This window comes from Galeopterus variegatus, unplaced genomic scaffold, assembly GCF_000696425.1.
Source record: "Galeopterus variegatus unplaced genomic scaffold, G_variegatus-3.0.2 Scaffold7728, whole genome shotgun sequence".
Taxonomy (NCBI): domain Eukaryota; kingdom Metazoa; phylum Chordata; class Mammalia; order Dermoptera; family Cynocephalidae; genus Galeopterus; species Galeopterus variegatus.
Window position 1 is genome coordinate 74,665 of NW_007733839.1, and position 25,237 is coordinate 99,901.

The window sequence follows — 25,237 nt, forward strand, 5'->3', positions numbered from 1 at the left end:
AAAAAAAAAAAAAAAAAAAAAAAAAAAAAAAAAAAGGCTCTAGGCTTCCATTTCAAGCAGGGCAGCTTCATCTTAATCTGTTTTATTTATTGTGCTTCCATACACATAATTCTCCTTCAAGAAAGGGTTCTTAAAAAAAAAAAAAAAGGTATGTAGTAGATTGAATTATGTCCCCCAAACTCACTGACGCTTGAAATGTGTCCCCCAAGTTTTATGCATTAGAAACGTGGGCCCTACTGTGACTGTTCAGGTGGGAAATCCTATTATGGTAACTGAAAGGCAGAGCCTTGAAAATGTGATTGGATTATAGAACCACGCCAGAGTGAACAGATTAAAAATGGTGGTCAGGGACATGGTTCTGAGGGTTTTAAAAGAAGACACAGAGTCTGTCTCTCTCTCTCTTGCTCTCTTGGCTTCCACCATCTTGCAATGTGAGACCCCTGTGTCACTGTTGCCACCATCAGATGGACTTTCAATTTCCCAGCCTCATAAACTGTACACAATAAATTTTGTTTTTCTTTATAAGTCACCCAGTTCCACATATTTTGTTATAAGCAACAGAAACAGACTAACAGATAATAGGTACCAGAGAAGAGGGGTGTTGCTTGTAACAAATACTTGAAAATGTGGAAGTGGCTTTGGAACTGTGTGTCGAAGAAAAGCTGGAAGAATTTGAAGAAGCAGGCTAGGAAAAGCCTAGCTGCTGGTGGGAGTTTAGAAGAAAACCAGGGAAAGTTTGGAATGTTTTAGAGACTGGTTAAATGGTGGTGACCAGAAGAATGCTTATAGAAATATGGATAGTAAAAACCATTGTAAGAAGATTTCAGATAGAAACAGGAAAAAGCTTTCTGGCAACTGGGGCAAAGATCAACCTTGCTATGAACTAGCAAGGAACTTGGCTACACTGGACTTTGTGGAAGTTGGAACTTAAGTGTTGTGAACCAGAGTATTTGGCAGAAGAAATTCCTTAGCAGCAAAGCATTAAGGAAGCTGCATGGCTTGTTAACTATGCCAAGTTACCGCAGCAAATGCATGACATAAAGCCAGAACTTAAAAGGGAAGCAGAGAGTATTTGGAAAATTTGCAGCCTGTCCATATGTGGTACAGAAACAGAGCATTTTCAGAAGAAAAATGCAATGGTGCTAAAAAGATTAGTACAAAAAAGGATTATCAAGAGAAGAGGGAAAAGGCTCTAAAAGCATTGCAGAAGTCTCTTGGGGCCAACCCTTCCATTTCAGGCCCAGAGGCCTAGGGAGACAGAATGGTCTTGAGGATCAGGCATGATGAGCCTTCCACAAGCTCACTGCCCAGGGCCTTCTCGGGATGCTTCTTCCTGCATCCCTGCTATTCCAGCCTTGGCTAAATTGGCCCCAGGCACAGCTGAAGCTGCAGCTTTGAAAAATACAAGTCAGAAGCCTTGTTGGTATTCATGTGGTATTAGGTCTGCAGGCTAGCAGAATGCCAGAGCTATGAAAGCATGGCAGCCTCCAGCCCGATTTTAAAGGGTGTATGGAAAAGGCTGGGGATCCGAAAAGAGATCTGTCACAGCAGCATATTCTCCACATAGCGTCTTTACTATGTTGGAGTGAGCAAGACTGAAGCCATGTTGGGACCTAAAACTGCCTGGGCTGAGGAGGAGGGGCGATTTTAAAAAGGACAGTTTTCTCTCCACTCTTTCTTCCCATCCCAACTTTCTTATCTTGCTTGCTAAGTAGGAAAACAAGGCAGAGAAGCTAATTAGTACTTCGCAAAGCTAACAGTTCTTTGAGACTTGCAGAGTTTTGAGAAATGATCAAGGCCAAATGACTGGAAACTGACCTTGGGCACCAGCCAAGTACACCCACGCAAATCAAAATCTTGCAGGGTCCTGAGATAACAGCAAAGACTAGAACAGAAACCAGAGGAGGATTTGGCAAGACCTTGTACCTGACCCATAGACACGGACTCTCTTAACTCACATCTCCTTCTCTCCTGCTTTTCATCTCCCACATTCCATTCCTTCAATCCCTCCTTTAAAAACCCCTCCGTAAATCTAAGTCTTTGAGATGGGATAGCCTACCATCTCCTTCAGCTGAATACATCTGCTTTTCTAACACCAACCATTTGACTTCTGAGTTTTTTGTTTTCTTCTCAAGACAGACCTGAGTTTGGTAACAACTAGAGAGATGCCAAGAGGAAATGTGTGGGGTCAGAGTTGGAGCAGAGAAACCCATCAGCACCATGCTCAGTAGAGCCGTGAGAGTGAGACCACCATGGAGACCCCAGACTTCTAAAGCTACCAGCATGCAACACCAGCCTACAACAGCTGAAGCATCGCCTGAGACCAGGAAAGCCATAGAAGTGGAGCGGCTTGAGGACTTGGGAGCCCAACCCTCACACCAGTGTGCACAAGACATTAAACATGGAGTCAAGTTACATGATTCATCAACTTTGAAACTGAATGATGCCTGCCCTGCTGGGTTTTGGACTTATTCAGGACCTGTTACCCCTTTCATTCAGCCTATTTCTCCCTTTTTGAATAGGAATATGTACCTCATGCTTGTCCCACCATTTTACCTTGAAAATAGATAACTTGTTTTTATTTCACAGATGGGGCTTTGAACTTTGGACTTTTGAAAAAAGTCCAAAAAGTTAAGACTTTGGGGATGAAATGAATGTATTTGCATCTGAAAAGTACATGAGTTTTGGGAGGCCAGGGTGGAACATAGTGGATTGAATTATGTCTACCCAAAACTTACTGGAGCTTGAATTGTGTCCCCCATGTTTTATGTATTAGAAACTTGGCCCCCACTGTAACTGTTAAGAGGGTGGGAAATCCTATTATGGTAATTGAAAGATGGAGCCTTGAAGAGGTGATTAGACTGCAGAACCATGCCATAGTGAATGGATTAAAAATGGTGGTCAGGGGCATGGTTCTGAGGGTTTTAAAAGAAAAGAGAGGAGAGTCTATCTCTCTCTCTCTCTTGCTCTCTCTCTGCTTCCACCATTTTGCAATGTGAGACCCCTGTGTCACTGTTGCCATCACCAGATGGACTTTGGACTTCCCAGCCTCAGAAACCATAAGCAATAAATTTTGTTTTTCTTTATAAACTGCCTAGCCTAATTCCATGAATTTTGTTACAAGCAACAGAAATGGACTAATATAGTATGAAAACCATTTTTCTAAAAATGCTTATTTTTTATAGTAGCAATTTACCTGGGATTAACTTCAAGGTGGTAATTACTGGCAATGGTGCTCATTTCAATTTTTTTTTTAGATGGAGTCTGTGGACAAAAAAAAAAGATTGTTTTTTAAACATGTATTTATTGCCTATTTCTTTTTTTGTATTTTCATTTTTCTTTTACTATATAAACAACTTATGCTTACTAAAAAAAAAAAAAAAAAAACTTGAGATACCCACCATTAATTTTTTAACTTCATTAACCCCATATTAATGTGCAGATAAACACATTTTTATACAAATTGGGTCATATCATAATCCTGTTTTTATTGTGATTAATTTTTTCTTTTCCTTATCTTCAGGAATCCCCAAACCATCTAGATCATCATTGTAAACAATCTACATATATCCTTACCCAGCCTTTTCCATGTTAATACAAAAATAAACACACACAAATATATTTATATAGTGTCAATGTTTCTTGTAAAAGATAAAAATATAAAAAGAGGAAGTCATCTATAAAGACTTATTCTTTATAAAGTCATATAAAGACATATCACTGTCTTTTCCTTTTCCTACTTAATATATTTTGGCAATCGACCTCTCAGACAACTGGTATAGTGTTATACTTGTAAAACAACCTACAGTATAGATGTTCTGAAGCTAGTCATACTGATGGGCATTTTGGCTTTTGCTTTTTGCCAAATGATTCCCCAGTTAATATCCTTGTACATATGTCTCACATATTGCTTTCATTTCTATGTAAGAGATCCCAGTAAAGGATTTGCTGGATGGAAGGGGATATGTTTTCTAAACTTTAATATAATACATGTACATATGTATATGTGTATGAATAGACCAATCTGCTTTCCAAAAAATTCTAACAACTCACTTTTCCACCAGCAAGGAACAAATTCTCTTCCCCAACATTCCCTATCTAAAGTAGGTTTTATGATGCCTTTCAATTTTGCCAATATAGTGAACATATAATACACATACTGCTTAACTATCACAAAGATCAAACATCTTTATTGGCCACTTATATTTCTCTCCTGTTACTATCTGTTACTTAGTTTCTACCACACTGTCTTTCTGTCATATTTATAAAATCTTTTATCTAACATATTCATTTCAAATATATGGTGACAATCTTTCATTTTTCTATTGATTTTATGTATATTAGCATTAGTCAAACTTTTAAAAATCATATATATCCAAGTATTTATCTTTTTTTCTTCTATAGTTTCCATGTTTTCCACTAAAAGGTGTTCTTGACCCACTGGCAAGTCACATAATCTAAGAAATTTTATTCTAAGATTTAGCATTTCATATTAACATTGAAGTCTTTAATTCACCTGGAATTTATCTTTATAAAGTGCATGTCATGGAGATTCAACTTTGTTTTCCTCTGTATAGATAACTAGTTATGCTGGCACATTTTACTAGCTCATCCTTTTCCAATTATTTGAAATAGACCCTCCATCATATTTCTGGGCTTTCTATTCAATTCCTCTGGTCTAATTCTTTATTCCCATATCCAATATAATATTGTTTTAGCCTTACAATATAATTTACTATCTGGTAAAAGAACCCCACTTCACTAACCTTCTTTTTCATAATTAGCTAGTCTCAGAAATGTACTTGCCTTTCTCCGTATGGACTTTAAGATGATTTCATACAATTAAAAAAATCACTTGGATTTTAACTGGAATTTCATTGAAATTTATGCTGTAACTTGGGGAGAAGAGACATTTTTAAATATTAAAACTTCCATGTGAGAACATGTTGCATCTTTCCATCTGATCAGCTCTTACTTTTTGTCCTCTATCTTTACAGTTTTCTTCCTAAAGATCCTATATCTTTCTTGTTAAATTTGTCCCTATATATTATATAAGAATTTTCACCACAATATACCACCATCACTTCAAACTCAATGTGTCTAAACATAAGCTAATAAACATTAGCCTAAAACCATTTATCCTCCTGAAGAATCTTTAATAGCACTACCATTCACACTTAGCATACATAGAATTTTTTTTTTCATTGCCTAATACATATAAGACATTCTACCAGGGGCTATGAAGGATGTGGAAATGAATGACATGTTCTCTACATAACTTAAAAGCAAATACAATCTTGTCAAAGTAAAAGATGTATAAACAACTACAATAAAGGCAAAATAAAATATGTACTATAAAAAATATAAACTATAGGCTATAGAAGACAAATTAATTCTAATGGGGTGGGAGGAGGCATCTAGAGAGAAGAATATTTCAGCTAGATCTTAAACATCATCCATAAAAACGCACTGAATAGTATGAGGCTGAGAAGCTTTTCAACATCCCAGAGCCTCTTGCCACCTCCCCCAGTCAGTTGCCCAACCTTTTCCAAGTTGCTTGTTTCCACATTAAAAAATTTGCTCAAAATCATTTCCTTCTTTCCACCTTCACTATTGCTCTCAGAAAAATGAACTTTTAGAAACTTATCTAGTTCCAGCTCAGACATTGTCATACTAGGTAACCTGAAATGAGTTTGCCCTCTACATTTTACCCAAAACCTCCTGCTGCTCATATTTCATCTCTGACATAAAGGACCTTAGTCTGGTTATAACAGTTAGGTCTATAAGTCAGTAGCTCTCATTTCTGTGAACCAGGATTACCTGTGAAATTCTTACTTAAATTTTATATTAGGCAGAGAATGAGGAGGATGCATACATGACCAGGATTGAAAATCCCTGCTATAAATACTTGGGCCTCAAAGTGAAATGCTTACCGTGATAGTCTGATGTTCAATTCTCAATTTTTCCACTCCAACACCATAAAGTTCACGTAAAATACACATAATTCTTGTTTTTTTTCCAGCACCTGATGGTCCATACACTAACAGGTGAGGAAAATCACCACACTGCACCTGGAAAAAAAGAACAAGGCGTTTTTCCCTAGTCAAACTGAACTGCTCTGGGCAGAACCAACTACTTTTTAATATTTTATGTGTCTACCTATGAAACTCCTAATTCAAATACACATATTTATATTTTTTAATAAGCTTTGAAATGTTTTTTTAGTCCCCTGGCACCAATTTTATATAACTTACATACATAGTATAGTATATGCAAGGTAAAACACCAAATGCTAGAAAGCAGGAACTCCCAAACCTGGCTGATTGTCAGAACCTCCTAAAGAACTTTTAAAATAGACTGATTGATTACTGGACCCTATCATCCATGAGATTAAGATTCGGTAACTCTGAGATTGATGCTTGCTTTAGTATGGGCTCCTAGAAACAATCCCTGTGATAAGAATTGAGGGATTTAGTTTACTTGGGAGGTAAAGGAAAACTTCATAGGATAGCAGGGATGCAAACAAGGAAAGGAAGGCAGTAACAAGAATGTGTTAGCAAGTTAAATACCATTCTAGGCATCTGAGTTTGATCCTGCTGGGGAAACTGACAAAGCCAGCATAACACATTCCACACTGTTAACCCACCAAGGGGAGGGGAAATTGGATTATGATACAGTCTCTCTCAACAGCCCTTTGTTGAATCCTGGGGTGAAAGAGAGGGCATTAATTCCCGGGCATTTCAAGTCTGCTTGGGATGCCAACAGGAGAAAAGCCCTCAGGCAAAGTACAGATGTAGGAAGGTGGAAGACTCTGTGCAGAGCAAGGGGACTGGATAGAGCACTGATGCGAGACAAAATGTTTTTAAAAAGCTTCCCAAGGGATTCTAGGGATCAATCAGGTTTGGGAATTAGAGGTATGGAGGCTATATAAAGATAACTGGGACACAGACCTTAACCTTGGGTGCATAAAATCTTGTGAGGCAAAAGTTTTGTAAATAACCGCTACAGGCAAAGTAAAATAAGTATCTTAACACAGGAGCTTATTAGAGAGAATTTTAATACCTTGTAAATTCATCTGTCTCTGGCTCTGAAAAAGAAAAGTCTCAAGGAAGGGAACTATTCACCTAACATAGTACCTGGAAAACAGTAGATGCTCCACAAATACTTGCTGCCTTTGTTTTTTAAACTTCCATCTAACCAAAAATAAAGATTATGTTTTAAATATTTCATAGTTTTATTAAGTTGTTGATTTGACAGTAAACAGAAAAATATTTTTCAAAGCAAATTTATTAATACATAAGACCAGTATATTAACTGTTGTCCAAAATATATATTACAGATTCTGTACAACAAAAAGTGGCTGCAGAAAATAAAATAAAATGTTCTATGGCTAGGAAAACTGAAGTCAAAGCTATTGTCAGAAAATGCAATTTGTGTATAAATGAAGTATAATGCTGTAATAGATTTATTTTAAATCAGATGCAATATCTATAATTAGAGGGGAAAAAAAAAAAAACTTCATCTCACACCAGTCAACTTTTCCAGTGACTTTCATATATATATATATATATATATATATATAAAATCCTCTTCCATTATTTCTCATTTTAAAAGTACCTAAGAATTAAATAGTATCAGTAATTATGAAAAAGGTCGGTATCAGAAGACCAGAGTGGTGAGCAAAAACATTTCCATCAGCATCATGCCAGAGAAGTGGATAAATGGTTTCTACGCTGAACAACTTATTCCAAGATCCTTCTTCCCTGTCCACTCCCTTCAAGATTCAGTTTGCTTTTCACAAAACACTGCTATTAGAGATTTTTATCAACTACAAAATAAAAACAGGCATCAAGGTGGGGGGAAACTCAAGGACGCCCTAATATAACACATTTGAGAATCTGCAATGACCTTATGAGTTAATAAACCGAACACCTTCCTTGTAAATGAGGTCAATGACACAAAAAATTTTAAGTAAGCCTGTTAAAAAGTAGGTTAGATGATGTCATTTCTCTGCTCAGAATCCTCCAATGTCTTCCAATCTCACTCCACAGGGATTTAATGGATACGCACCAGTAGCGGTCCCCAACACACACACCTCCCGTCCCCTGTTACTCTTCCCGGGGCTCACTATGACCCAGCCACACTGGCCTTTCTGCGGTGAGCAGAACACGCTGTGCACACTTCTACGCCGAGGATTTTCCAGAACACGCTGTGCACACTTCTACGCCGAGGATTTTCCAGAACACGCTGTGCACACTTCTACGCCGAGGATTTTCCAGAACACGCTGTGCACACTTCTACGCCGAGGATTTTCCAGAACACGCTGTGCACACTTCTACGCCGAGGATTTTCCAGAACACGCTGTGCACACTTCTACGCCGAGGATTTTCCAGAACACGCTGTGCACACTTCTACGCCGAGGGTTTTGCACTCGCCGTTCCCTCTACCTGTTCCAACCTTTGCTCAGAATTCTGTGTTCGTGACCTCATCACTTCAAGTCTTGGCTCCGAAGAAACTTCTCGGTGAAGCTTTCCCTGTTGGAAAGTACAACGCCCGCCCCGGCACTCCTTCGCCCTTCCCTGTTTTACTTTTTCCACAGCATTTCTCACCTTCTGAGGAGGGCGGACGATGCACTGCTCCTCAGGAGCGCGAAACCCCCGAGCCGCGGGCCTCCCCGCCCCCCTCCCGCAGCCCCAGCCCACTCACCAGGTTACGCAGCTGGGTCGCCTGCTCCTTGTGATAGTCCAGCCGTGCCAAGGAGCACGGCCGGTATTTGTCCACCCAGAGGCTCATGGCAGCTCGAGTTCCCCGGGTCCGACGCTTGAAAGTCCCGCGCGCGCGCGCCCTCCCGCTGGACGCGGAGACAAGTCTTCCCGCGAGCGCCCAATCTTGTGACGTCACTACCGGCCGCAGCGCGTAAAAGACTTAAAGACGGAAACACTACGGGAGCCGAGTGTGGACAAATGAGCCTCTGAGTTAGCGTCACCTCATCGTGATGTTCACTGTTAGTCATTTTTCTTTGTTCTCACTCTCTATGATATTCCAGAAACTATTAAGCAAAATTGAAAATATGGCTCAAATCTGGGTACCTTAGAGAAGCCACTTTCCTCCATGTGTTTCGTTCATTCATTCATTCATTCATTCGTAAACTGAACTCCTTCAACAGAAATTTACTCAATATCTGCTCTGTGTCAGACTCTGTTCTTGGCACTTCTTTTGTTACCTCCATTCCTCAAGATTCTTAACGGACTGAAAGCAAGAGAATAAAAAGCATGAAAAACTACAGAAATGTGGCCTTTAGGGGAGAAGACATGAGGTTAACATGTTATTTAAGTACAGGATATTTGAAAGCCCAACTGATTACAATGAGAAGAATGTAAAGCCCTCAGGAAAATATTCTGCATATCAAGCCCATATAAGACTTTTGCAGTGTTCTTCAAATTAAATTTCTCAAAATGCACTTTACTAGTTGTACATATTAATAACAATAATTCCTTGTTTAATTTAAGATTTTATGTATTGTTCAGAACTCTAAATTTTGCCATTTGATTACAAGTTATTATAGGGCAGGAATTGCTTTCCAAATACATTTAATAATATATTTGGTGCACCCTCTCATTCATTTATTAATCAAGAATTTATTGTTCTCTTCTATGACTCATCATATTAAATGAGTTACTCCTTTGTAACTCAAGATATTATTGAGAACAATCAATAATACCTTCAAATAAAGGATAAGTCCCCAATCTCAAGAAACTTTCTGAAACCAGCCTGGAAGGCTTCTGCCTCAGGGCCTTTGCACTTTCTGTTTCCTCTTCCTCGATCACATTTTTCCAGTGTCAACAGAGCTGGGCTCCTCACCTCCTTCAGGATGTTTGTGCACGTGTCACCTCCTCAGTAAGGTCTCCCTGATCACCCTACTTAATACTACAAAAATCTCCATATTCTCTATGCTTACCCCTTATTTAATTGGTATGAAGGAAAATCTTCTGAAGTGAAAAGGTAAAGGAAATCAGAAGCAAGGGTATTAAAGTATTGTCTATGTGGATATCGGAGTCATGAAAAGTGGTAATGAAAATAATCACTGAGAGGAAGAAACAGAGCCAGGTGCTAGAATGACCAATAATTTGGCAGGAGTGACCATAAGCATGACAGACAACTTCATCGAGTTGCAGGCGTAGTTGATGGTGAAGTCTGAAGGCATATGCTTCAAAGTTGCAAAGTGGTAATGAAAATAATCACTGAGAGGAAGAAACAGAGCCAGGTGCTAGAATGACCAATCATTTGGCAGGAGTGACCATAAGCATGACAGACAACTTCATCGAGTTGCAGGCGTAGTTGATGGTGAAGTCTGAAGGCATATGCTTCAAAGTTGCTGGAGGTTTTGAGGAAGGATAAATAGCATGGAAGGGATAACAAGTCACCAGAAAAACATTTAGCTCACCTAAGGTTGCCAGATTTCACAAATAAAAATACAGAAGGCCAGTTAAATTTGAATTGCAGGTAACTTTTTAGTGTAAGTATGTCCCAGGCAATGTTTATAGCAAATATCACAAAAGACGTACTTACACAAGAAAAAAAAATTCATTGTTCTTCTGAAATTCAAATTTAACAGAGTGCCCTGTATTTTATGTAGCAATCCTACTCCAGACTCATGAATATATGGGATGTGAGATATGGCTGCAGAGGAAATAGAGTCCTCAGGGAAATGCGACAAGATGAAGGATGTTTTCAGAGAAGTTAAAAATACAGAACAGAGGGCAGTAAACTACAGCTCCAATCACTTAATGATGCTGATCCTCAGGTTCCTCAGATCTAAAATGGGGTTAATGAAACCTGCTTTTCACTCTTCATTTGAGGATTAAATACTATAATGTAAATACCTAGCAAATAGCAGGCACTCAATAATTTGTGCTTATATTTTACAGAGAAGAGACATATCCACAAAGATCCAGAATGAGGGGTCATGAAAAGAGATGGTAAGGTGACACTAAGTTTAAGTCTTCGCTTACCTCACCTGAACAAAAGTGATAAAGCTGCCATCCTGCACCTGCAACCAAACCTTCAAAGGTGAATGATTGCTTTACCTTGGCTCTACTGCTCCTGAGCCTTGGCAATTCATCCTACTGCACTTATCTGGGGCAAACCTGTAATTGGTTCTTGCCAGAATCAAGAGTAAAACCTTACTCTAGCTTGGATCTAATTTTGGTTCTTTTAAGAGAAGTAATGAAACAGAAATTTTATGCTCTCAAGAGTCTAAGAGCCCATGGGGCATGGCATGGGGTGGGGAGGAGGATAATTTTACTTCCCCTTTATTCTCTACTCAAAACAACACCAAAATAAAAGTAAAAATTTTTAAAAAATTACCACTTTGGCTTCACCCCCATGCTTGTGAGATGTTTTTTTCCTTTTTTTTTTTAAATGTGTCTGAGCAAATTTGGACCTTTTTTTTCAGGGAGCAGACCCAGAAAATTTTGCTGGCCTCATGGCCTGTATTTCAAAGGAGGTGTTCTGGGGGTTTTTTCTTATAATTTATTCGTTGATTGGCAGTGACAGCATCTAATCGTGATTCCATTCCCTCATTTGAGGTAGGACCAATGAACAGATCCCTCTCTCACATTTTAGAAATGGCATTGAATAGTAAGTTGGAAAAAAATTGGAACAGATTTCTCACAGAACCTTCATATAACATCACATTTCATTTGTGGCAACAATATAAACTTTATCTTCCTGAAATAAGTGAGCATAGATCTTGGTGAAAATAACTTGAAAACAATAGTTTAAAATTCCCAAAGAGAGGGAAGAAATGTAAGATTCATGACAATTTGTGGCACAGGCAACACTCTGCTCAAATCTCTTTCCTGTTTCTCCCTTGCGCTTCTCCCAGCCTTCCCCATATTTAGTGGCTTCACAGACTCATGTTGCTGTGTCCCAGCTAATGGAGTATAGGCTGCAATGACCAATGGCACACATCTCTTCCACACCTATTACGTATAATCTCTGTGTGCTCCTCCATACCTTCTTTGCTCATTGACTAGTTCGATGCAGAGAATCTGGCAGAGGGCTGCAAGATTCTAGGAGGCAGTTAAGACACTAGAAAGGAACCTGTGTTCCTGTGTCTTAACCTGGTTTGCCCTGAAAAGCAGAGTAGATAGTTTATTGGGGAAATGTTTACATGGCTCAACAGCGAGGAACTGGGGAAAGTGAAACAGGGAAAGAAGTAGAGGGAATGCAAGGGTTTGTTATGAAGGTCACCTTTGTGGACAACCAGAGCCTGATCCGTCTGGGGACTTTCTCGGGGTTATACAGAACACTCATATGAATTGTCTACCATCAACTTTCATATCCTGTTGACTTCCCTTGAGGGTGGTAACCCCTCTCACACACACACACAGTTCTGTACTGCACCTGTATGCTGAGCAGGATCCTAGTGGTGCCAATGCCACCAAAGAAGTCAATCTTAAAATTTTTTCTTATTCATTATCCATTTCCCTACCCACATATTCTTCTTTTCTCTAAGTAAACAGGTAAATAATGGGTTTCACGCATTATGAAATAATGAAATTCACACATAGTATTAAAATATCTGGGAATATTAAAGGCTGATTTTTATAAAGATAATTATAATAAAAATAATAGCCATGTCTTAGAGAGATTGATGAATAGCAGAGAAGTATTTTTTACATGTTAAAAGCAAAATGGTACCTCATTAAAATACAAGGACTGTCAAGTTGAGTGGGGAGGCAGGAGATTCTTTGACAGGTGCCCCTTTGCCCCTTTTCAGCTGGCATGTGCATTGCTCCAAAAAGGAAATGCAACAATTCAAACCCTATGGGTTCACTGTACATCAAAGGCAGCTTCAGCCAAATGGCCTTCGTCACCAGTCAGGAATGTGTGCTTAGTGAATGACTTCTATCGCCAGAGTAAATTCCTTCCTAATTTTATTTTAGTTTCATTGTGAATATTGTTTTCCTTCTAAATGTGTGTTTCCTTTCTTTTATGGTAAATCTATTGATTACTGTGCAACAAAAAGAGGGTCACTGATATAATGTATTACAAAAATGAAAGCTAAGCACAGCCACGGTGCACTACAACATGTTTTTTGTTTTTTGGGTTTTTTTTGGTCATCAGAAGCTCATGACCTAAGTATCCTACACAGACTTCTAAGTCTGATGGATGTGAACTGGTACTGCTGGTCTCCCTGCCTCTGAGTTCTGAGGAGTATCTCAGGATGGCAGGTGTCGTATTACAAAAATGAAAGCTAAGCACAGCCACGGTGCACTACAACATGTTTTTTGTTTTTTGGTTTTTTTTGGTCATCAGAAGCTCATGACCTAAGTATCCTACACAGACTTCTAAGTCTGGTGGATGTGAACTGGTACTGCTGGTCTCCCTGCCTCTGAGTTCTGAGGAGTATCTCAGGATGGCAGGTGTCGGAAGGGGACAATGGAAATATGGGTGCCATGGATGAGAGACCATGAAGGTCTTCCTCCCCTGATCTCTTAGCCGTGAGACCATGCAACACCTCCCATCCAAAAAGGAGTCAGAGCACAAGGCTCAGATATATGCCCAGGTGGAAGGGACTGGAGGAGAAGAGCAGCTGACACAATGCAGGGCTTTTATATTCAATCTGAAAAGTATTTTTATTTCTGTTTATACACATGTATGTGTCTGTGTATAAAAACAGATTCAGATGAAGACATAGCACATTTCCAGCACCTCAGAAGGCTCTCTCACCACTATTACCACTCAGTATGCCGCCTGGAATAACAACTGTTCTAAATTCTATCTCCTCATCATATATGACTTTCCCTGTTCTTAAACTTCATGTAAATGAAATTATATAGTATATTCTCTCTTGTTTCTGACTTGTTCTGCTTATCATATACCTGCAAAATTCATCCATTTGTTATACATAGCAATAGGTCGTTCTTTTTTACTGCTGCACAGCATTTCATTGTATTAATATCAGGGCAGACTGCACAGAATGCCACCTGTGCAGTGCCACATGGCCTCCAGCTTGGTTTAATGCTCTCCTGTTGCCATCTTGAAATTCTTAATAATTTCTTAACAAGGCACCTGTATTTTTGCTTTGTGGTAGCCTCTGCAAATTATGTAGCCAGTTCTGATCAGTATATTTCAATTTACTTACCCATTATATTGATGATAAACATTTGCATTGCTTCCACGTTTTGGTTGTAAAGAATAATTTTACTCAGAATATTCTTGTACATATTTTTAAGAGATATGTACTAATTCCTATTGGATAGGCACATCTAGGAGTGAAGTTCCTGGGTGATAGGTAGGCGTAAAGTCAGTTTACATAGACACCATGATGTACATTTAACACATCTTCAATTGTCCTAGCAACCTTCTTGAAAGAGTTTTTTTTTAATATTGTACCAGTTTACACACCCACCAGAAAAAAATGAAATTTAAACATATCACTTCCTCCCCAACAAGGCTGTTTTTCATTGTGGTAAGTACTGCATACATAAATACGAAATTATCATTTGGGCCATTTTTGAGAGTACAGTACAGTAGCATTAGGTACGTTCATGTTGTCATGCAACCATCACCACTATCCATATCCATAACTTTTTATCATCCCAAACTGAGACCCTGTACCTATTAAACAATAACTGCCCATGCTGGTAAACCCCAGCACCTGGTAACCACCATTCTATTTTCTGTTGTCGGTGAATTTTACTATTCTAGGTATCATATGTAAGTGGAATCATACAAAATATATGCTTTTGTGTCTGGCCTATTTTACTTATTATAATATCTTCAAGGTTCATTCATATATCAGAACTGCATTCTTTTTTAAGGCTGAATAATATTCTATTGTATGGATACAACACAATTTTCTTATCTATCTCTCGATGGACATTTGGATTGTTTCCAACTTTTGGCTACCATGAATAATGGTGCTATGAACACTGATATACAAATATCTGTTTAAGTTCCTGTGTTCAAGTATTTTGTGTTATGCCCAGAAGTGGAATTGCTGGATCATATGATAATTCTATGTTTAATTTTTTCAGTAACCGTTATGCTGTTTTTCACAGCAGATGTACCATTTTTACATTCCTACCAGCAAGGCACAAGCATTTCAGCTTTTCCACATCCTCACCAATCAACAATCTTTTTTACTCTTACTCATTCTGGTGGGTTTGTTTCTCATTGTGGTTTTAATTTCCTTAATGATTAATGATGGTGAGCATCTTATGTGCTTATTAGTGATCTGGATCTTCTTTTGCAAAGTGCCTAATCAGGTCTTTTTGCCAAATTTTTATTTGATCATTTGTCTTTTTCTTATTGATTTGGTTCTTTTTCAAACTTACATATTGCAATTTTTTTTTCCTATGAGTGGATTGGCTTTGACCTCTCTTAATGATGCCTTTTGATAAACAGAAGGACTTAATTGTAATGTAGCCCAGTTTATTCTGTTTTTAAAAATTTTTGCCTACTCCAAAGTTATGAAGATTTCTACTGTGTGTTTTTTTTTGTTTGTTTGCTTGCTTTATTGTTTTACTTTCACATTTAGATTTTAAATTCACTGGAATTGTTTTTTTTTTTTGGTAATGGTGTACTTCATAAAGGGTCAAGGCATTTTTTTTCCATGTGGATATCAGGTTACACCAGCATTATTTATTAAAATGAACTTTATTCACTATGCTGCAAGGCCACCTTGTCATAAATCAGGTCACCATATATTGTTGTGGGATGAACGCAGAGAGGAATCCAAGACCGCATCAGCGTTGTAGTTTTATAGCTCTTTATTTTAGTGTTGCAGCTCTTTGTTCAGTGTTATAGCACTTTACTGCTTGCAAGCAAGGAGAGCACTGGAGCGTACTGGAGGGTGGAAAACTCCCAAGCCAGTGTCTCCCAGAACAAAGGAAACGACCCCCTTAAATAGCCTAAATTCCTGCCCTTCTTTCTCCTAGGTTCTCATTCAGGTCCTCTTATGTAAATGAGGGATGCTGTCCTGTTAATTTGGATTGGCTGATTGTGGGACACAGTCCACTGGTCACTTTAGGAGCCTCGTTTGCCTCTGGCCCCTGGGGGAGAGTGTGAGACTGTTGTATCTCATGGAAGGCGGGCCCAAGAAGCAAGCAGGCTAAATCACAGGGGCTCGAGTTTCCAGTGGAGCATAAAGTTTCTAAAACAGTTTCTTTCTCAAATGGAAAAGGGAAAGGCTCAACAATTAAAAATGCTAAGGGTTCCCTGCAACAATATGTGTGGATTTGTTGTTGATCTCCCTCTATCTATACACAGGTATCACACTGTCTTGATTACTATAGCTTCGTAACAGGTCTTTTTCTAGTAGTTTGACTCCTTTTGCTATTTTTATTCAAGATTACCTTTGCCAGTTTTTGTCCTCCGTGTTTTCATATAACTATCAGAATCAGATTGCTAATTTTGCAGAAATCTTGACTGAGATTCTGTTCGGGATTGCTAGTTATAGGAATTTAAGTCCATATTTGAATATTGTGGATTTCACCTTGTTAGTCTTGACATTTTAAAATATTAGGGTTTCCTGCAACAATATGTGTGGATTTGTTGTTGATCTCCCTCTATCTATACACAGGTATCACACTGTCTTGATTACTATAGCTTTGTAACAGGTCTTTTTCTAGTAGTTTGACTCCTTTTGCTATTTTTATTCAAGATTACCTTTGCCAGTTTTTGTCCTCCATGTTTTCATATAACTATCAGAATCAGATTGCTAATTTTGCAGAAATCTTGACTGAGATTCTGTTCGGGATTGCTAGTTATAGGAATTTAAGTCCATATTTGAATATTGTGGATTTCACCTTGTTAGTCTTTGACATTTTAAAATATAAATTATTCCACTTGAGCACATTACAAATCTGTTGCTTATTTTACTCAATCCTGTATATATACAGCTAAAATTCTGAAAACGGAAAAGTACTTCTTTTCTGCATGATTTAACTGTGATGTCTGCTTAACACATCTTCAAATGCCCTTGCAACCGTCTTGAAAGGTAATATGCGAAAAGTGAAAATACTCACTCATGGATGTTAAAAAGGAAAATTTATTTTAAGTAAAACGATATCAAAAAACAGTTAACAACTTTAAATACACAAAATGTGATTAAATAACTTTTTTTTTCCTTTTTGTCTTTTTTTGTGTCCGGNCATCTTATGTGCTTATTAGTGATCTGGATCTTCTTTTGCAAAGTGCCTAATCAGGTCTTTTTGCCAAATTTTTATTTGATCATTTGTCTTTTTCTTATTGATTTGGTTCTTTTACAAACTTACATATTGCAATTTTTTTTTTCCTATGAGTGGATTGGCTTTGAACTCTCTTAATGATGTCCTTTGATAAACAGAAGGACTTAATTGTAATGTTGCCCAGTTTATTCTGTTTTTAAAAATCTTTGCCTACTCCAAAGTTATGCAGATTTCTACTGTGTGTTTTTTTGTTTGTTTGTTTGCTTTATTGTTTTACTTTCACATTTAGATTTTAAATTCACTGGAATTGATTTATTTTGGTATGGTGTACTTCATAAAGGGTCAAGGCATTTTTTTTTTCCACATGGATATCAGATTACACCAGCATTATTTATTAAAATGAACTTTATTCACTATGCTGCAAGTCCACCTTGTCATAAATCAGGTCACCATATATTGTTGTGGGGTGAATGTAGAGAGGAATCCAAGACCGCATCAGCGTTGTAGTTTTATAGCTCTTTATTTTAGTGTTGCAGCTCTTTGTTCAGTGTTATAGCACTTTACTGCTTGCAAGCAAGGAGGGCATTGGAGGGTACTGGAGGGTGGAAAACTCCCAAGCCAGTGTCTCCCAGGACAAAGGAAACAACCCCCTTATATAGCCTAAATTCCTGCCCTTCTTTCTCCTAGGTTCTCATTCAGGTCCTCTTATGTAAATGAGGGATGCTGTCCTGTTAATTTGGATTGGCTGATTGTGGGACACAGTCCACTGGTCACTTTAGGAGCCTCGTTTGCCTCTGGCCCCTGGGGGAGAGTGTGAGACTGTTGTATCTCATGGAAGGCGGGCCCAAGAAGCAAGCAGGCTAAATCACAGGGGCTCGAGTTTCCAGTGGAGCATAAAGTTTCTAAAACAGTTTCTTTCTCAAATGGAAAAGGGAAAGGCTCAACAATTAAAAATGCTTAGGGTTCCCTGCAACAATATGTGTGGATTTGTTGTTGATCTCCCTCTATCTATACACAGGTATCACACTGTCTTGATTACTATAGCTTCGTAACAGGTCTTTTTCTAGTAGTTTGACTCCTTTTGCTATTTTTATTCAAGATTACCTTTGCCAGTTTTTGTCCTCCGTGTTTTCATATAACTATCAGAATCAGATTGCTAATTTTGCAGAAATCTTGACTGAGATTCTGTTCGGGATTGCTAGTTATAGGAATTTAAGTCCATATTTGAATATTGTGGATTTCACCTTGTTAGTCTTTGACATTTTAAAATATAAATTATTCCACTTGAGCACATTACAAATCTGTTGCTTATTTTACTCAAGCCTGTATATATACAGCTCAAATTCTGAAAACGGAAAAGTACTTCTTTTCTGCATGATTTAACTGTGATGTCTGCTTAACACATCTTCAAATGCCCTTGCAACCGTCTTGAAAGGTAATATGCGAAAAGTGAAAATACTCACTCATGGATGTTAAAAAGGAAAATTTATTTTAAGTAAAACGATATCAAAAAACAGTTAACAACTTTAAATACACAAAATGTGATTAAATAACTTTTTTTTTCCTTTTTGTCTTTTTTTGTGTCCGGCAACGGATCGCAACCCTCAGTGTCGCGCCCATACCGGACCGGACCAGCAACGGGATCGCAACCCTCGGTGTTGCGCCCGCACCTCGCTCAGCCAGTGAGCGGGAACTGGTCTGTATGTGGGATCCGAACCCTCAGCGGGAGCGCCGTCTAGCAGTGCGCCACCGGGCCGGCCCTAAATAACTTATTTTTAAAAAGGCAGGGCCTTTACTCCTTTGGGGCTCTAGTCATTTGTCACTGATGTTACTATTATCTTGATATTTGAAAAATGACTAATCTGTGGCTTCTGGGAGACAGACCTTGAAAACAGGAGACCCCACAGTGGAGCAAAGCCAGAGGACATCCCAGGGCAATGGTGAAGGATCAGTTGCAGGCAACAGTGAGAGCAGGCTTGGAGGACAACCAGTCCACTCTAAAGCAGGAAAACAACTGTCTCCAAAGGGATTAAACGAGGACATGATGGGTTTGCACATGCTGAGCTGAGATTTACTCCACTGGAAGAGAGTTTGAGGATAAATTATCAATAAGTAGGATAAAAAAAAAAAACTAAGCCAAAGAGAAAACAAGACTATAACATCAGGGACCATAAAAGTTCTATGTAAGGAATGTACGATATATTAGAAAGAAAATGTTATAATGTTATATCTGTGGCTCAAGTATGAAAATATTTACATAATCAAAATAATGTAAACCCCATATATTTACCTGAGCACAAATTATGGTATAAATCTGCTGGGCAGACGAGGAGAGGGGAAGGGTGAGAGGGAGGTAGGATCATATCTCTACAGCAAGAAACCAAAAGCTCAATTTTCAAAATAAGAAAAACCAGTATTAGCATGTCATTCAGAAAGACAGAGTTGACAGCAGCACACACACACACACACACACACACACACACACACACACACACAGAGTCATACACTAACAGAGTTGACAGCATTTTCTCCAGGAAGCAGAAATGAAGTGGACAGAGGAGGCCACTTTTCCTAACAAGCCTATGGATCCTTTTCACTCTTTCAACTATGTGCTTTGATAAAAGTAAAAATCCAGTAAAAAATGTAAAAAGATTATTTCAAAGTGAACCCCAGGAATATATGAGCCTCTGCTGCCATACATAATACAGTTATTTATTTTAATATGAGGTTTAAAACAGGATTTCTAGAGAGACCCACCAAATCAGTAGGTCAGGAAAGATTTCTTTGAGAGAGTAACGCTTAGAATGAGGCTAGAGCCATGGAATAGGCCAGAAAGAAAGGAGAGTATTTTAGAATAAAGGACCAAAGATCGCATAGGTCTGAATGGGGGAGATGCTGGGCTTGTGCTGTAGGGCTTGTTGCATGGAGAGGAGTTCCCATGGAGAAGAAAGGCAGGAGGTAGGGCCTGACAGCCAATGAGGAGACTGTGTTGGGCTGCACTTCTAGGCTTTAGTAAGGATGTTTGGGTCTGCATCCTGAGTTTCCTCTTCTTATCTCACAGGGAATGAAACAGGACTCAGCTAGTTCTTCCCAACTCCAACATTCTGCAATTCTAAAACCCTGAGCAGTTCTCCCAGGGATTTCCCATAGAATTTCCTAATAGAAAGCTCTCTGCCAGGAGTCAGGAGAAGGCCCCACCCAGGGGCCCTTTGTCCCTGCCTCCTTGTTTGACTTTAGGCAAGTCCCTTTCTCCAGGTCTGAAAGGACTTATCGGCAAAATGAAAGCCTGAACTGGATAATGTCTGAGTGCCCTTCAGGCTCTAAAGCTCCATTATGTGGCCACTACTCTTTGCTCTATTGCAAAAAAAAGGAAGAATAGCCAGTTCTTAAGAATATTTACATTTTTATGTGAAACTCCTCCTTTGGACATGATCTTTAACAATTGCTCAACTTCCCAATTTTTTAAGCATTTCTACAAAATGGTAGAAATGGTATTGCACAATACCAGCAAATGTTGGTTTTGGCAAATGGGATGCACAGGCAATGGTCTAAGATCAGGGGCCATCCATTATTACTTAAATAGCTTTAGGTCAATTTGTTACATCATTTTCAAAAATATAGCTTGGTTTTCTTCTCTTAGAAATTAATACTATATACATTTTTATTAACTCGATAATAATTTTAGAACCATTATGCTTTTATTATAATCACAACAGCTCATTAACTCATCAATTATTTGATGATTTTTCTGGTTTTCATATTGTGGCACTCCTACTAAGCTATGGCTAATGTCTGCCTCCTGTCAATATCACCAATTGTAGTGCTCTTAATCCTGTTTGGGACGCCAATTGTAAAGCTAGGTGACCACGCTAGTTGTTGACCTCTTTACTTGCCAGTAATCCTGCACTGACTGGGCCATTTGTAAAGCTAAGGCTGGGTCTGGAGCTCCCAGACCCCTCAAGCCCATTCACAGACTGGGTCACAAGCCCTAAACACACCAGGCTGGGTCACCAGACCCCTCACACACCAGGCTGGGTCACCAGACCCCTTCACGCAGGTCTATGAGCTAGGTAACCAGCCAAACGGTCCTTGGAGCCATAGGTTGGAAAGCATGGCTGTGCCGGGCGGACACCTGAGGCAGACGCCCACCTGCCTGCTTCACTCAAACTCCTTTCTCTCTCTCTCTCTCTCTCTCTCTCTCTCTAGAAGAACACAGAATAGCAACAAACTAAAAAGATACATTGGTGCGCATGTGCACTAACACTCTCTCTCTCTCTCTCTCTCTCTCTCTCTCACGCGCACACACACACACACACAATTTGCTTACAAAGGATGCTGAACCACACCTAACTGGAGCCTAGGCGAGGGCCCTGACCAAACTATTCTGTTTTTCCAACACATACATTTTCTGCATCTGTTTTTAACTAAATCTTATAATTATTACCATTGATCTGTAGCTGAAATACTACAGACTTTCAGTGTTATGGAACAACTTAGTTGATTTAGGTGTATCTGTTCATTCAGTCAGTTGAACAGGAGAAAGCCATTCACTCATGTGTCAATTACTGAGCACCTGATGCCTAGCAATGTGCTAGATACTGAAAATAGAGATCAGAGTAATATTTTTATTACAAAAGAGCCTTTACTAATATCTTTATTAATATTTAAGGGCGATTGATTTTTACTCTTGGCCTTCTAATCAAAATACGGTAGAACAGAGAAATGCAGAAATGAAGTCATTTGTCAGAATCACAACAATGTGCAGATAGAACTAGCTGCCTGACTCTAATCTACTGTCTCATCTCTGTGCCGCTTTGCAAGTCCTTGACTGATTCATATCTAACTATTGTTTGTATTTTTTTTTCTTTTTTTTTGTCTTTTTTCATGACCAGCAACGGATCGCAACCCTCAGTGTCGCGCCCGTACCGGACCGGGACCGGCAACAGGATCGCAACACTCGGTGTTGCTCCCGCACCTCGCTCAGCCAGTGAGCGGACGGTCTGCATGTGGGATCCGAACCCTCAGCGGGAGCGCCGCCACATTTCCCAAGCGGTGCACTGTAGCAGTGCGCCATGGGGCCGGCCCAAACTATTGTTTGTATTAATGGCTAATACAAAACAAAAAATAACTACCTCCAAATTACTTTTTTTTTTTTTTGGTGACTGGTGGGTGTGGGAAATGAACCTGCCTACTTCTACAATACTACAGTGGAAATTCCTCTTTTTTTTCTGATTATAAGGTAACTGGTGTTCATTATGAAAAAATTTAAAAGAGAAGGAAGTATACATTAATCAATATTCATATCTCAACCTGCAGAATCTCTAATGGGCTCAACTTAGCTTGAGTGCTATATTTATCTATGTGTGTGATAAAGAAATCTGGGATTCCAGTAGCATTGTTATTGGATTGCCAGAGTAACACGTCACTGAATCTGCAATGAATCTATGATCATTTTTAACAATCTTTCTGTCCAGAGGTCTAGGCATTATACCAAGACCACTTCTGTCTGCTTGGATGGCTGCTACTCTGTGTTACTTATTCGTTTTGGCGGACTTTGAATAACTACATTGCTCTCTTTGGGTTTAGAGGAAAAATCTCTTTCCAGATGATCTCAAATCTTATATTCCTTGAGACTTAACACATTGTCCTCTATGAGATGTTGTGTGTACTTTGTACCAAACTCCCTGCAGAGTCAGAACCTGGAGTTTTCAAATACATTTGGTTGCTTTAATTACCTCTTGTTCAGAGATGCTTTCATAATTTTCTTGAACATTTTGTTCTTGCTTCTGTTTATAACTGCTTTCCACCACATATGTAATAGTAATAATACCCTCACAATCATCTTTCTTCTCTAAAAGCTGAAAGTACATATTTATTAGGGGATCTCTCATAGCGCCTTTTTGCTGAAAACTAAAGATTTGGTCTTAAAATATACTACAATAATGAGTAAGAGAAGACAAAAAAGATCATAGAAAAGAGTGAACCACAGATAAAATTTTCAGTTAGCTGCAGAAAACTTCACAATTTGGTTACAATATTCTTATACAGAAGGGCCACCCTTGAGAACTGTCAATAAGTAAATTGGTTTATGCACACTAGGAAGGGAGTGTCAGATGAATAGGATGAAGGCTCTGCTTTCAAGGAGCTTATGGATAGATAAGCATATATGCAAATGCTTATCATGAAAACAGTGTTTAATAATTTCCTTAATGAAGGTTCAAGCATTTTTATAGAGGTTCAAGTTCAATTACAGATTGATTGATTCAGGAAGCTTCATGGAGGAACTAACATTTGCACTGGGCTTCAAAGAACACATAGGTAGGGTTACAAAAGACATTCCTAGGGAGGGTATTCCTGGTACAGGGGATTGTTCTGAGCAGAGGCCCATAAGTGTCAAAACACAGAGCATGATTTTGTTATGTTGAAAAATATAAGTGAAGGAGAGGATGGGAAGAAAATTTGGGACAAATGTTGGAATGTTTAAATGCTAATTTAATGAGCTTGTCTTAATCGATACTCAATAAGAAGCCATAAAAGGGAATGCTGTATTGCATTGCCTATAGGAAGAGCTTAGTAAATATTCATTGAATTCAGTGGTGAGATCAAGGCCATGAGAACATAAATTGTGTGAACAGGCACAAATAGGAAGGTGTGGAAAGTGAGGGATAGAGAGGTAAAGAGGCTTCCCTAAAGATTCAGTTAATAGGAGAGGACAAGGATTTCACCCAGAGAGCTTGACTCCAGAGTCCACCTGCTCAAGTGCTGCACACATTCCCTGCCCACGACTGTAGTCATACCTGATGGTATCGGGCACCCTCCACTAAGCACTTCACGTGTGTTATTTTAGCCTCATGACAATCCGTATTAGTCCGTTTCTGTTACATACAACATGAAACTGGGTGATTTATAAAAAAAATGGAATTCATTGCTTACAGTTTGGTAGGCTAGGAAGTCCAAAGTCTAGGGAACGCATCTGTTGAACGCTTTCTTTGGTGGTGACTTCAGTGACAGCAGGGTATCACATTGTGAGATGGTGGAAGCAGATTGAGCAGAGAAACTAACCTCCTCATTCATTCTCTTTTTAAAGCCTCCAAACTACACCCATGACTGCCATTTTTAACCCATTCACTAGGCATGGTTCTATAATCCAATCACCTCTTCAAGGCTCTACCTTTCGATTATCATAATAGGATTTCCCACCCTCAAGAGTTACAATGGGGATTTAAGCTCCAATGAGGATGGGGGCATCCAGTCTATAGCATAATCCTATGAGGTAAGTACATTTTTCAAGCTCAAGAAACTGCGGAATAGAGATTTGATAATTGTCTAACAGGTGATAGAGCCAGGATTCCGACCAAGTCAGTCTTGACCCCACTCCCACTGAGCTGACCTCAGCACCCCATGTACTCATTCAGGCAGCTAACAGGGTCCCAGAATATCACAACTCCCAACTTTTAGCCACCACTAGTACCGAACGACCCGTGGTTTCCCTTGAACTCCCACTGAGCTGACCTCAGCACCCCATGTACTCATTCAGGCAGCTAACAGGGTCCCAGCATATCACAACTCCCAACTTTTAGCCACCACTAGTACCGAACGACCCGTGGTTTCCCTTGAACTCCAGCTTGCTTGCATTTCCATGTCTCAGCACATGCTATTCCCTCTCTCAATTTCCTTTCTACTCTCCACCATCCCATACTACAGCTGCTGCATGAAATCTCCAAGGCAGACACCCATGGTTCTCCCCTTGTGCTTCTTTCACCCTCTACAGATACCTAATGTTGTTATTTCTACATAGTTTGCAATCAGTTATTTTTCTGTTTAGCTTCTCTAGAAAATCAGTGGTTGCCACGCCTTGCTGTATATCAAAACATCATAAAAAGCTTTTTAGAAATACAGATTCCCAAGTCTTGCTCCTGATGATCCTAATTCAGTACATCTAGCATGAAGTGCAGGTATCTGTCTTTTTTAAAAGCACCACAGCTTTTTCTGACCTGTCAGCAAAGTTAGAGAATCCCTGCATTATGTCATCAAGT

General features: G+C 39.0%; 1 protein-coding gene across 1 annotated transcript in view; it reads right to left on the reverse strand.

Moving 5' to 3' along the window:
- Positions 1-8,857, reverse strand: part of RFC3 (replication factor C (activator 1) 3, 38kDa) — a 26,312-nt gene extending 17,455 nt beyond the window's left edge. The window contains exons 1-3 of the mRNA XM_008592274.1: positions 8,707-8,857; positions 5,934-6,071; positions 3,197-3,264 (exon numbers count right to left, since the gene is read on the reverse strand). Of these exons, the coding sequence (XP_008590496.1) occupies positions 3,197-3,264; positions 5,934-6,071; positions 8,707-8,793 (293 nt within the window). The 5' untranslated portion in view covers positions 8,794-8,857. The remainder of the gene's footprint in view (positions 1-3,196; positions 3,265-5,933; positions 6,072-8,706) is intronic.
- Between the last annotated feature and the right edge of the window lie 16,380 nt (positions 8,858-25,237).